We start from the raw sequence: 14,595 nt of genomic DNA on the forward strand, positions 1-14,595 counted from the left end.
GAGAGAGAGAGAGAGAGAGAGAGAGAGAGAGAGAGAGAGAGAGAGAGAGAAAATCCAGTTCTACAGAGTCTATCGGGGGAAGAAAATCCTGACTTTGAGGCCAAATTATAGATTGTCCTAAAAGTAATCATCCCTCAGTGCTTATTCACTATTACGTTTTTTACAGCACCGTTGATCCAGTCACGGCCCTAATCTCATCATGGCACACATTTTCATTTCCTCTCCTTTATTTGAGTTTTCATCTTGTTTCAACAAGACTGAATTACCCTTGGCTCATTGAACATGGACATCTTGAAAGCAAAGGAAGAGCCTTTTGATATGTGTGCTGTGCACCTTGAAGAAGGGCTTACTCAGCTGGCAAGAGAACAGTCTTCCCTCTCCAAGGAAATGGACGAGAGAAACCAGACTTAGGGAGTTCAGATTCCATTCATTTATTCATTAAATATTTATCAAGTTGGATGTTGTCTCTGTGCTCACAGCCAAATCCCCAGTGACAAGCCTCTGTGCGGGACTTTCCAGGTTCCCTTTTGTTTCTTCTGCCCCAATATTAAAAGATGAAGGTTTCAAGCTAAAAATTGTATTGCTTGTGCCTGATATTTTTATTGTCAATATGCAGAGCTACTTTTAAAGTTTTTTCTTGCATCTAATGACTTTACTCAGTTCTTACCAATTTTGAGTAACTTGTGTTAGTTTCTTTTCCATTGCTGTGATAAAATGCCACGCAGGGCGGCTCACAGAAGGCAGCGCTTATTTGGGTGTCAAGCTGCAACGAGATAAGGTGTCCATTTTGGTCCTGGTGGGTTGGGGAAGCATGGCAGTAGGCGAGGGCAACTGTGGCAGCTGGAGCAACAGGCTGAGCTGAGCGCTCCAGTCTTAAACTACAAGCCAGGAGTGCACAGGGAAGGGTCCTGGATTGGAAACCTCAAAGCCTGCCCCCAGTTACAGATTTTCTCTAGCAAGGCCATACCTGCCAAGCCAAACACCACCACTAAATGAGGACCACATGTTCAAATGCTAGAGACCACAGGGGACATTTATCATCCTAACCTCTACACTTGTCTACTTAGAAAATTCAAGGTAATCACATTTTGAAACCCATTGGTTTCTTAAAAAAACAAAAACAAAAACCAAAAAACTGACTGGGTATTATGGTCTTTAATTCTATCACCTGGAGGCTGAGGCAGGTGGATATCTGTGAGTTTGATGCCAGCCTGGTCTACATAGCAAATTCCAGTCCAGAGGATGGTATGCACACCCACACACACCCACACTCACACACCCATACACATACACACACACACACACACCCATACACACATACACACTCACACACAATTTTACTGCATTGTTCTGGACCTATGAAGTTCTTAGAGGAGGTCATTCTTGTCATGTCCTTGAAAAGGGGACACTGGGTGTTTTTTCATTAGCTTTATTTGCTACTTGTTTCTCATTGAGCTGAGAATTTTTCTACTGGTATTTTTTAATTACCAAATTATCTTAGGTATATGAGTGTTTTGTGTGTATATATGTTGGTGCACTAAGTGTGTTCCTGATGCCAACAGAGGGCAGAAGAGGATGCTGGATCTCCTGTTATTGGAGTTACAGACTGTTGTAAGCTCCCATGTGGGTGCTAGGAATTGAACTCTGGTCCTCTGGAAGGGCAGTCAGTGCTCTTATCCACTGAGCCATCTCTTCAGCCACCCCAACTTTTAAAAAATATTAGGAAATGAGTGGAATGGTTATGATAAAATGCACCATCTCGCATCTATGGATGTTATTATATTAGAATTTTTCTGCATTAATTGATTGATTATTTTTCCCCTTTTTCTTTTTTGAGACAGGGTCTCACTATGAAGCCCTGGCAGGCCTAGAATTCTCTATATAGACCTGGGTGGCCTCAGACTTACAGAGAGCCACCTGTCTTTGCCTTCTGAGTGCTGGGGTTAAAGGCATGCACCACCATGCTTGGCTGTTAGCTGATTTCTTGATATTGAGCTATGCTATGTTTTATGTTTTTCATGTTTTATGTTTTTGCTATGGATTTAGTTTGCTATGTTTTAAATTTTTCCTTTTTAAAAATAAGTGTGTGTCTGAGAGAGAGAGAGAGAAAGAGTGAGTGTGTGTGTGTGTGAGTGTGTGTGTGAGTGTGTGTGTGTGTACTAAGAATTGTGCCCAGGGCTTTGTGCTTGTTAAGTGCATGCTCTACCACCAAGGTACAACCAATATATTATCCTTCTCTCCTTCCCTCTCTCCCTCCCTCCTTCCCTTCCTTTTCCACCCCCTAATGTCTACTGCTGGAATTACAGGCATGCACTGCCATACCTAATTTTCTGCAGTTCTGGAGATCTAGGGCCTCCTGCATGCTAGGCAAGTGCTCTGCCATCTGACCTCACTCCCAACCCTCTTTTTGGAGTAAGGCTTTATTCTAACTTATTTTCTTCAATATGATTTGTTAGGTCCATAAGAACCCCCTTCCCCATGGTATTGTGAAGCACCTGGGTGTGGCGTGTGGCATTCACTGGGCACTGAGGCTAGAGTTGGCCTTTGCCCAGGCTGCCGGGGCTGGGAAAGGTATAGGGTAAGGCTGGAGAGGGAGGACACCAGAGGCTGGCCTCTTGGAGTTGATCTTTGCAGCTTGCTGTTGTGCTCTGTGGCTGGCTAGGACCACCCCAGCTGAGGAGGTGTAAACTGAGTTGTCCTGCACCGGAGAGTTTAACAGCTGTTCTAGAAATCCCTTCCAAAACTAGCCACTCCACATCCACCACCCTTCCCTTTCCAGCCTCTGCTCTCAGCCACTGTGCCCTGAATTTGCTCTTTTTCCCAGGTGCTTTAAATAAAAAGAAAATCCTATCTCATCTCATAGCCAGCATTTCCCATATGGTCAATATCTATTTCTTTCTTTGTTTCTTTCTTGAGATAGGGTCTTATCATCTAGCCCTTGCTGGCTTTGAATTTGCTAGGTAGACCGACTGGCCTTGAACTCACAGAGATCTGCCTGTGCTTCCTCAGTGCTGTGATTAAATGCTAGCTAATGCTAACAGTGTTCTCTGTCATGCCCATCCCCATTTTGGTTTTGGTATTGCTATTTATGTTTGAATGTGTGTGTGCACTTGAGTGTGACTGGATGTGAGCTTACTATGGCATTAGTGAGGAGGTCAGAGGACATCTTTTAGGGGTCTCACCTTCTACCTTCTACCTTGCTTTGAGGCACAGGCTCTTGTTTTCTGGTGTTGCCCTGTGCACACTTGTATTCTAGGCTAGTTAGCTCAAGAACTTCTGGCTAATTGTCCTAGATGCCTGTGGCAGCATCCAGCTTTGTGCATGTCTTACATCTGGCTTTGGCACAGTGTCTAGCCGCTAGGGCCTGTGCTGCCTCAGTTGATTCCGAAGGCTGTCTGCCATAGTAAGAAGAAATTTCATTAGGCAGGAACATTACTGTCTGCTGCTGACAAGAGAAGCACTTAGGTCATTGAAGTCAGATGGATGCTGTAAAGTACATTCTAAATCCTTGTCATTGGCATGGCTGATGACTACAGAGAGGACGCACTGGATCTGTCATTCATTTTTCTTTTAGTTCAGATAGCCTGACAGAGCCTTAGACCCATAATCCTCATATCTCTTCCTGTTTTCAGAGTCCTTCCCTGGTCTTTGGCTCTGACAGGACTCTGGGGCTGCAAGGGGAGGGACCATTTTACTTCAGTGGTGATGTTTCTGCATTTGTTTTCTGTGAGGCCTTGGGGTCAGAGGTAGTCTTTAAGTCTTTAAGTTGATAAAGGAAATGATAATGTTTTCATTTTGATACTGTGATCTGTGTGTGGTGGCTCTTAGGAGTCTGAATGATTGCTGAAAACTTCAAGGCCAGCCGGGGCTACATAGTATATTATTGGCCATCCTGAGCTGGACAATGAAAACATATATTTGTTTCAGTTCTCTAGAGAAATAGATTATTGCAATACATACATACATACGTATGTGTGTGCATGCATGTGTGTGTGTGTGTGTGTGTGTGTGTATTTATTAGAGTGGCTTACAGGCTGTAGCCCAACTAGTCCAGTAATGGGCTTATCTTAGTTGGGTTTCTATTGCTGTGAAGAGACACCATGACCATGGCAAGACTTATAAAGGAAAATACATAGTTGGGGTTGGCTTACAGTTTCAGAGGTCTAGTCATTTATCATTATGATGGGAAGCATGGCATTATCTAGGCAGATGTGGTGCTGAAGAAGGAGCTGAGAGTTCTACATCTGATCAGCAGGCAGCAGGAAAAGAGAGCAACACTAGGTCTGTCTTGAATATTTGAAATCCTAAAGCTTTCAACCCCAGTGAACACTTCCTCCAACAAGGCCACACCTATTCTAACAGGGCCACACTTACTCTAACAGGACTATACCTTCCTATAGTGCCACTCCCTAGGAGTCTCCCAGCAAAAAGGCCACAAGGCTGGTTGTCTCAGGTGATCTTCAGTCTATATCAGAATCGCAAAAAAGTAGGTTCTAATATCAGTGAGGGAATGCCTCAGTCACAGGATAGATGAACTTGCCAGTGAGTGTGAGGGCATATAGGCAAAAAAGCAACAGCTTGTTTCTTCCATTCCTTTTTATGTGGACTGCCACCACAAGGTGTGGCCCAGGTTTAGGGTGAGCTATTAAACTGCAAATGATCCAGTTTAGGGTTGTCTTCCCATCCTAAAAGATTCAAATGATTGGATCCAGAAAAATCCCTCACAGGTGTGTCTAGCAGCTTGGGTTTTAGATCATTCCAGATGTAGACAAGTTGACAGCCAAGATCAGTCATCACAGCTCCTATACACATAAAATAAAATTAAAACAAAATAAAACTGATTTTTATGTCATTTACTAATGAGGATAAACAATTGTTTATTGACTTTATATAGCTGTTCATTTTTTTGTGAACTATCTGTGTGTGTGTGTCTGTCTTTTTTTCTTTTTCTTTTTTCTTTCTTTCTTTTTTCGAGACAGGGTTTCTCTGTGTAGCCCTGGCTGTCCTGGAACTCTCTCACACTCTGGCCTTGAACTCAGCAATTCACCTTCCCCTGCCTCCCCAGTGCTGGGATTAAAGGCATGGGATTAAGAGGCCCAGCTTCTTTGTTTCTTCCTTCTTTCCTTCCTTCCTCCTTCCCTTCCTTCCTTTCATTTCTCTTCTTTTCTTTCTTTTTTTCCTTTTTTTGGGACAGGTTCTCTCTGTGTAGCTCTGGCTGTCTTGGAACTCATTTTGTAGACCAGGCTAGCCTCGAGCTCATGCCTGTCTCTGCCTCCTGTGTGCTGGTGTGTATGTGTGTGTTTCTATGCATGTCTATTACATGAACATATTTTCTCAACAGTACCCCATAGTCAGGCACCTCTTGCTGCCACCCCTACACTAGTTTCCCATTCTTAACCTCTCACTATTAAAAGAATATTCATGGGCTGGTGAGATGCGGGTAAGAGCACTGACTGCTCTTCCAAAGGTCCTGAGTTCAAATCCCAGCAACCACATGGTGACTCACAACCATGCTTTATGAGATCTGACTCCCTCTTCTGGTGTGTCTATATAATAATAAATAAATCTTTGGGCCTGAGGGAGCGGAGTTGACCAGAGCAAGCAGAGGTCCTGAGTTCAATTCCCAGCAACCACTTGATGGCTCACAACCAATGTACTCATATACATTAAAAAAAAAAAAAAGAATATTCATGTACTTATTTAGACAAGACTTATCCATGTAGCTCAGGCTAGCATTGAACTGTCTCAGCCTTCCAAGTGCTGGAATATTTTTCACATCTTAAGCACATGAAAATTAATCTGAAGTCTTTCTTACGTGTTATAATATGTAAGAACTAGTGAGATGAAGGCTTCAGTGTTCTTATGTAATAGCGCAGTTATGGCTTGGGTGAGCTGTGAGGGCAGATAGCATATGGTACAGACAGGAGCATCTTTATTCTGTGATTCTGAAAACTTTGTATCCCCCTGCTATAAATTGTGATCAGACTTCTTAAGCAAGCTGACATTTGTTTTTTTGCATTTGGAATTCGAGAACATTATTTGAGAAGGTCCTGATTATTTAATCCTTTTGAAAATAGCTAACCAAAATCTTCATCAGTATTAGTTGAATAATAATATATTATCATTTCAGTACTTGAAGTTCCAAAGTTATTAATATTAAAACTCAGATTTGTTCTGTTGATTTCGAGGCTGACAGGTCATCAAGTCATCAAGCTGACAGACAAGGTTCTCTGGGAGTGAGAATCCCTAACCCCGTGCCTTACCCCAAGCATCAGATGGAGCACCCACAGTGGTGCCCAGCCACATGGCTTACTCCTAAGTGCAGACACTGGTTCATTTTTCCCAAGTCCACAGAGGATTGATGATGGCTAAATGGAGCCACTTGTTAATGGCTTATGAACTGTCTGGAGCTGGCCAGCTCTGAAAGTCTCTTGAGCAGCAGTATGACTCGATTTATTTCTCGGATACTGCTGGAGCAGGAATTTTGTTGTTCTAAGAAACACATATGGAGGCTGATTGTGTTTGGGGACTTCTAGATGCCACACCTGGAAAAAAGTGAAGGTGGAATCAGAATATTTTGTGTAGTTGGTACTGTTTAGTGTTATCTCGGGGATGTGAGAGGTAGGTGGTGCATGCTCTGGGGCCCTAGGCCCACCCAGTTCTGTCCGTCTGCCTGTCACTGGTGTGTGACTTAGGCCCATGTTCTAAACTCCTTAGTCCATATTCTATTCTATCAGTAATCACATAGAGATAATAAACTCTCTTCACTACTTCCAAGTTATCCTAAAGGATAATGAGACGGGACGCACCACAGGCCCTTGGCATTTGCTGAACAGTTAGTTATTTTGGCAGCCCTTCCCCGGGGAGGGAGTCTGTGGAGATTACACAGGGTTGTTGATTTGGGCTGTATGCTGTTTGGCCTGAAGGGCAGCATTGTCTAGTCCTCTGTAACTTACCTGTGTTTGAAATACAGTTCCCTTGTGGTTTAGTCTGTTGTTCCCCTACCTGGGAAACATTCAAGAGGACAGCCAAGTCTCTGGCTTCACACTGTGTCTGTTGCAAGAGCATATGCTAACTTCTAATGGGAATAAATCTGACAGATAGTAATGGAGGGATTCTAATCACTGACCTTAGCCTTGAGAATCCCTCATCTGCCCTTCCTCTCCTGGCATCTTGGGGGAGGTGTGGTGTCTGCCTGCTGCCCGATGTTGCCAGTACTCACCCTCCTTTGTTCTGTGTTTTTTCTGAAAAGCTTAGGCACGACCTTCGACCTTCGAGTCCTTTGCTGAGCCCTTCTCTAACGCTTTCTCACGATGTCGGAGGTGGAGCTCATCTACTTCCCAGGCTGTATTTCCTGCCACTACCCTCGAGCAGCTCACACCCACCCAAGGTCTGGTTTCCAGCTAGAAGTTTCCACCTTTCTTCACACGGCTACCTTTTTCCCACTGAAGGGCACTTTCCTGGTTCTGGAGTGTTTGCACGCACACTCTCAGTATCCCTGTGCGACCTGCCTGCTGAGCAGGGTGGACTCACCATCTTCCAGCGAGGGTTGGCTGAGTCCGAGGTGCTCACCCGGGGTCTGACAGCCAGCTGGAATCGCAGTCCCTGCCTTCTGCCATCCTATTAATGAATCAAGTCAAAGTCATCCTGAAGTGTCCTCCAGGAGAAGGATTGCTTTCCCTCCCTCCCCTGGACGACAGGTTTCCCTTTATTTGTGCATTTATTGCAGCATATCAAGTTGCCATGTCCCTGCAGAGTCCTGCAGTAACTCCCCTCTCAGCTTGCTTGCTTCCCCAGAACTGCACCTGGCACTCATCAAGAATGCCGTGTTTGGACTAAATACATGCGCTGATAAATTCTGCTTTTTTGTATCCTCTCAGCTGTGGTTTGGGGGCCTACAGCACCTGTCAGTCACGGCACTTAAGATCCCATGTGTTGGAAAACACCTGTATTTTGGTCTATAACATAAATAGGGAGTGATAATTATTTTGTTTCTCTGACATCTCAGAGAGGCATAATCAGGTGTTTTATTACTAGAAGAAAGGTGCTTAACACATGTTTAATTCTATGTATTTTAGGAAAGTAACCTTTTAGCTAAATTTTGTCCAACAGCAGCCGTAGCTGGGAGAGGCGTTGAGGAAAGCGAACTCCCACAATCTGCTAGCCTTTCTCTACGACAGCTTTAGCCAATAGTGATCTTAGTCTTCAATTTGGACAGCTGGTATTTTCCTCCACCATGTGAGATGTTAAATAGAAGCATGTTCAGCTGGTGTGGTGGTGCACACCTGTGATCCTCGCACTCAGGAGGCTGGGCCTGGGCTGCCTAGGGAGACACTGTCCAAACCCAAAGAACAAAAAGACACAGTAGGCTTGGAAGTGCTGTTACTGATCTCCTGTGTATTGCCCTCAGGACAAGTCTGCAAGTCTCTTTCTGTCTGTGGTGCCAACATGAAGGTGTTATTTCACTTCCAACTTGGTTAGAACACGCCGTTTAGAGACACAGTGTAAGGTTTTGGCCTCATTCTTTCCTTGGGCTTCTTCCTTTACCTAACTGCCCTCTGTCATCTGGTGTCAAGTGAGGATTCAGGTAACTGTCCCTTCTTTGCAGAGCTCAACTCTGTAGCTTAGCTCAGATGGCCTACAAAGAGGTCAGGGCTGAGCAGTGCAGCCTTGTCTCTACAGCAGGGGTATGTTCTGAGGAATATGTTTCTAGATGATTTCCTCATTGTGTGAACACAGTGTGTGGATTTACAAACCTAAGTGGTAGTGGGGCTTGCTGTATACTTTGGCTGTGTGGAATACAGTAGAGGTGTAGGCCACCCAGTGGTACAGCATGTTATGGTGTTAAATTCTGTAGGCAGTTGTAACACAGTGGAATTTGTGCAGTTGAATAATTTATACACTAGCAAAAGGACAGTGAAAACATGATGCTAACGAGATAAAATAGCAGCAGGCTGGTCTCAGCATACAGCGCTGTGAATGTGGAGCTGCGGGGCCACTCTGGGGTCACTGAGTGCATCTGCTGTTCCCTAGTATAATGCAGCCCTGTGCATGAGCTGTGTGCACTTAGGCTGCAACACATAGATGCAGTTTTAAATTTGATGACAACCCATCTTACTGTAATAAACTTAAAAAACTTTTTGACATTAGAAAGACAAAAAAACCAACCCATAACTTAAAACACAACTTCTTGGGCTGGAGAGATGGCTTAGTAGTTAAGACCACTGACTGCTCTTCTGAAGGTCCTCAGTTCAAATCCCAGCAACCACATGGTGGCTCACAACCATCTGTAATGAGATCCAATGCCCTCTTCTGGTGGGTCTGAAGACAGCTACAGTGTACTTACATATAATAAATAAATCTTTAAAAAACAAAAAACACAAACTTCTCTTGTTTTTCACTTTCTTAGTGTTTCTTGCTTTGATAAGTCCCAGGGATTAAGCCCAGAGCTTCATGCATTCAGAGATAAGATCCTGTTTTTTCTCTTATTCCTTAATGCTCAAAAAAGTAATTACTATATTATTTGTTTACTTTGTGTGGGTGGTCAGGGGACAACTGGTGGGAGTCCTGGGGATTGAACTCGGGCTGTCAGGCTTGGCAGCAAGCGCCTTTACCTGCTGGGCTACCTTGCAGGCCCATTTTTTAATTTTTTCCTGAGACCAGACTCTTGGTGCAGTGTTTTCTTTACTACTCCAGTGACTCAATTAACCATGGACATACAGAGGAACCACCCTTGCCTGGTCTCAGCCATATTGGTAGGGATCTGGGAGTTAGAGCTGGAGCAGCCATGAACCAAGCAGAGACATCCATCTGGACTTTGAGGTTGGAAATGTGTGTTTCAAATTTTTAAAACAGATGCCCAGGGCACCATGTCTTCTGACCTGAGGAATTCCTAGCAAAGCGGCTCTAGTTGCTGCTTTTGGTAAGATGTGGATTGGAATCTTGGCATCATTACTGAGCAAAAGCCTCAGAGATAACAGTGCGAGACACGCTTGCCCCTTTTGTTGGAGGAGAAAGGAATGAAATGAACTCTGACCGTAGGAAGCGTGGCCTTCTAGGATATGCCCACACGCTTCCTTCTTGTTCAGTCTTCTGTTAGTTTTCAGTTTGAGCTGTGGGTTTGAGGGCCTCCCACTGTCAGAGCTGGAGGGTGTGTTTGTCACAAACCTGGAGCATGACCGAACTCTACCAGAAGGTGGTTTGAGTTGCGTCCCGAGGAAGGAGGAGGGTGTGCTTCCGTTCCTTTTCTAGATCCGAAAGGCAGTTTAAACTCTGGCCCTCCCTTCCTTTCCCACAGGCAGTTTTGAGACCACAGCAGTTATACATCTCTCCCAAGGAGGGACGCACATGGCAAGTGGCACAATTTGGCACATAAATTTTGTCTCTGAGATGCCCACAAATTCCAGAGAGAGAGTCTGTTTTGTAAGAGAATGGTGAATTTTTGGTAGTGTCTGATAAAAAGGACACTTTCAGTCTTCCTGAAAATGTGGGGGATTTAAAGCACGTTTAGAGATGAGAGCAGTGAAGACCGGTGTCACAGTAACATCTTATACTTGCCATTGGTCTTTGAGTCTGTCCTGTCCTGTTCCTTGCCTGAGTGGCTTTTACCCTCGAGAGTTTAGTTTGGGGTAATGATTAACCGGTATTTGATCACACAGAACACACCACTATTTTGTTTCTTCTAGACCCTTGTTCTGACAACCAAGAATGTTCTTTACCAACTTTTCTGACACATCTGAATTGTCCTATTTTGTGAGATGAATGAGTGGTGGTTCCAAGGTTGGGTTGGGAACTGGAGAGATGGCTCAGTGGTTAAGAACACTTGCTGCTCTTGCGGATGACTAGTTTGCTTTGCCAGTACCCACATGGCTGTTCACTGTAGCTCCAGTTCTAGGGGATTCAATGCCTTCTTCTGGCCTCCAGACAATGCATGCATGTGGTACACATTTATACAGGCAGGCAAAACACTCATGTATACAAAACAACTCATACAAATAAAGTCTATGCTAGGTACCTTCTTCCATATAAAAAGGAGCACCTGGGTTGTAGTTGTTTTAACTTTCTCTGAGGACATGGGAGCTTATTCTTCCCTGCACCCCCAGTAGGTTACCAATGACAGACCAAGGTAAGGATTCCGTCTAACTACCTTGGTGGACCAGTAAGTTTATTTGGGCTTACTTAATAGGATGTAGGTGACCCCCACACATTTGTTGTGGTGGTTTGAATATACTTGGCCTGTGGGAAGTGGCACTATTAGGAGGTGTTGGAGGAAGAGTCACTGTGGGTTGGGCTTTGAGGTCCTATGCTCAAGTTCTGCCCAGTGCAGAAGAGACTCTCCTCCTGGCTGCCTACTGAAGAATCCCCTGGCTGCCCTTGGATCAAGATCTAGAACTCTTTGAGTTCCTTCTCCAGCATCAAGTCTGCCTGCAGGCTGCCATGCTTCCTGCCATGATGATAACGGACTGAATCTCTGAAACTGTAAGCCAGCTCCAATTAAATGTTTGCCTTTATAAGAGTTGTGTTGGTCATGGTGTCTCTTCACAGCAATAAAACCCTAAGGCCAGGCAGTGGTGGCGCACGCCTTTAATCCTAGCATTTGGGAGGCAGAGGCAGAGGCAGGCAGGATTTCTGAGGCTAACCTGGTCTACAGAGTGAGTTCCAGGACAGCCAGGGCTACACAGAGAAACCCTATCTCGAAAAACAAAAACAAAACCCCCAAAAACAAAACAAAACAAAACAAAAAACAAACAAACAAACAAACAACCCTAAGCCAGCGGTGTATCAGGAAAGTCTCATCCCTGCCTGGGTAAGAATTCCCTTCACTCCTTCACCTTAGCTGTATAGATGGAGTACCCCTTCAGTTTACCTTCTATGTTCTATCTGATGGCTATGTCCCACATGTACCCCATGGGCTGCATGTACCTCAGGAGAACTATGAATAGGGGCCAATACAAATTGTAAACTTATTTTGTGTATGACTTTCTTTGGTAACTTGATTGATGCTTCTTGACCATGAACTGTATGCGTGACAACTTTGTGTTGCAATAAAGATGGGACACTTGCCTGAGCTGCTTCTAGTCAATAACTCAGGTAGGGGCAGAAATTAAATACGGCTGGGAGGAAGGGGTACTGGAGGGAGTGGCTCTAATCTCAGGGGAGGGGCTAATGATCCTCCCTTCCTTGGGACACATCAGTAGGCCCTTTGGGTGGTCGTCACTTGTCTGGTAAGGTGACAAAAATCTGTTGTACTTGGAGGACAATGCTCCCTCCGCAAGTGTGGTGTGGACAGGCATGCATGAGACCTCATGCCCGTCACTTCAGAGTCTTTTCCTTTTAATGTAGAACAAACAGATTTGATGACTTTTGGTGGGTTCTATGCCCCGTGGCCTTGTGTGATATGGGTGCAGAAGTGCTAGTGGAAGAATGAACATTTTGCTCAATTGTGGTTTTGGCGGCAGGATCCTGAGTGCAGCCTGGAGGTGGGCATAAAAGAGAGGTGGTCTTAAAGAGAATTGTGTTTTTAGTTGGGTTAGGACAGCTTAGTCTGTCTTCTTAGAAAGCTGTGTACTTGACTTTTAATTCTGCCAGATGCTATGTGCATGCATTGATCAAACGTAATACCCAAGAAAAGCATTTTAAGAAAGGTTACTTTAGGCTCACTGTGATGGGAAGGCATGGGGGAAGGACATGGGTGGTTAGTCACATGGCATCTGTGATTAGGAGACGAAGTGATGAACACTGCTGCCCAGCTCCCATTCTCCTTTTGATTCAGCCCAGGGCCCCACCCATATAGTGTTCTGCCCTCATAGAGGGTGGGTCTCCCACTTCAGTTAGTCTAGAAACTCCCGTACAGACACACCCACATTCCCCCCTCCATAGTGATTCTAAATCCTGTCAAATTGACAGTCAGGATCATCATCCCTTACACCTGCAATAGCCAGTTTTCTTGTTGTGGGCTTTAGTTCTTCATTTGGGGAGAAGCTTTTGAGAATGCCTCTCTTCCTTTAGTGCTGGCGACTCCTTGGCCTGGAATGACCACACTGCTCTCCCCTGGCCTTGCTTTTCCATTTGGCAAGCAACCTCATTCTCCTCAAGCTGTCCCAGCACCCTTTGCTCTCACTCTTCAATTCAAGTCAAGAGGTACAGTTACAACCAGTTTTGCTTTGTGCCATCATTAGCGGTTTTGGCATTCCTGCTGAGTGGTTTAAACACAGATGGTCTTGGCCCTGTGTTTCACCCAGTACCGTCACTTTGGCTGATATCACTTAGATGCTCAGTCTGTTCTTGTAATAGTGTTGTCTCTTAGAAGGCATGTGTAGGAACCATCTTTAAATCCATCAGCTAGACAAAATCCTTGCTTTTAAGAATATCTGGAGCAGGGACTATGGTCTGGAGATCATGGAAACCTGGCCAAAGAACATGGACTTGGGTTCTTTGATTCTGAAATTAATTTGAAGGTGTTCTTTTTGTATTGTGCTGGTAGATGCATTTTAAAGGGCAGGGTTACTCATAGAAAAGGCTTTATCAACCTGTAAGTATGGAAACCAGTAGTCTGTGAGCGCACATACAAGGAAGAGTCTTTGTCACCTAGGAAATGGGTCCAAATCTAGAGTAGAAAGTATAAACCTATTTCTGGACAGTACCAGCCTGCAAACCAGGCTGTGGTGGCCTCAGGATCTGGTGGATGTGTGCAAATGACTGTGGAGGTTTTGAAGATTATTTGAGATGGGGTTTCTAGGGCAGTGGTGGGGAAAATGGAACCTTTTGTACTAGTAAGAATGAGGGAAGGTCCAAGAACTTGTGCATGCTAGTTAAGACATACTTGAATAATTCCAGGGTTGAAAAGAATAGTGTCTCAAAAGTTCTCTAGTGTTGTATGACCATTTCCTCTCTGCAGTTTAGAAAATTATACAGACATTTTATAATTATATGTACTACTCAGCTTTACTGAAATAATAAACAACTCCCAAAGCTCAAAGCTTGCAACAGACATTAATTTCAGGTCATGTTGTATTTTCTGGCTGTGAGTCAGCTGTACTCATTCTCCCCAAATCTTACATTTCTGAAGGAACAGTTCCTTTTGGGGACATGCTAGGCAGAGAAAAGAGAGCAAGAGACTGTGGGAGACACAAGAATTCCTAACAGTCAGCTTAGATCTGGCCTACGCTGCAGTCATTCATTTGCCATTGACTACAGCAAGTCATATGACCTAACCCAAAGCCAGTGGTGTAGAGTGTTTTCCTATAAGAAGTCACTTGGCAACAATAAGAACAAGTAATCTTCTCATGGGAAGAGGGGCCAGTCACTTGGGGTGTCCACATCTGTCCCCTCTATGTCTTTTCCCCTTTTCACTGAATAACTGAAAGTATATGTGCAAATGCATTGTGTGCATTTATCATTTCTCCTGTGTTAAGGTCTTGTCTTATTGTTACTCGTATTATATATTATTTGGGGAAACTTGACTTGCCATGAAGCAGTGTGGCTGAGTACAGTGTTTTCAGGTATCTTTCAGTGTGTCACTGCATCATCAACAGATGCTGAACAGTGAGTGACAAACCCTTCCCCTTCCCCTTCCCCTTCCCCTTCCCCTTCCCC

At 44.4% G+C, this 14,595-nt stretch overlaps 1 protein-coding gene across 2 annotated transcripts in view; it reads left to right on the forward strand.

Annotated features, from left to right (window-relative positions):
• Window positions 1–14,595, forward strand: part of Snx30 (sorting nexin family member 30) — an 88,861-nt gene that overhangs the window by 24,497 nt on the left and 49,769 nt on the right. The window contains exon 1 of one of the 2 annotated variants that reach the window (XM_031377552.1): window positions 6,119–7,390. The exons of the other annotated variant lie outside the window; for it this stretch is intronic. Within the exon in view, the coding sequence (XP_031233412.1) occupies window positions 7,082–7,390 (309 nt within the window). The 5' untranslated portion in view covers window positions 6,119–7,081. Of the gene's footprint in view, window positions 1–6,118; window positions 7,391–14,595 lie in introns of those variants that run through there. 2 annotated transcript variants of the gene reach the window in all.

This window comes from Mastomys coucha, unplaced genomic scaffold (assembly GCF_008632895.1).
Source record: "Mastomys coucha isolate ucsf_1 unplaced genomic scaffold, UCSF_Mcou_1 pScaffold18, whole genome shotgun sequence".
NCBI classification, from domain to species: Eukaryota; Metazoa; Chordata; class Mammalia; order Rodentia; family Muridae; genus Mastomys; species Mastomys coucha.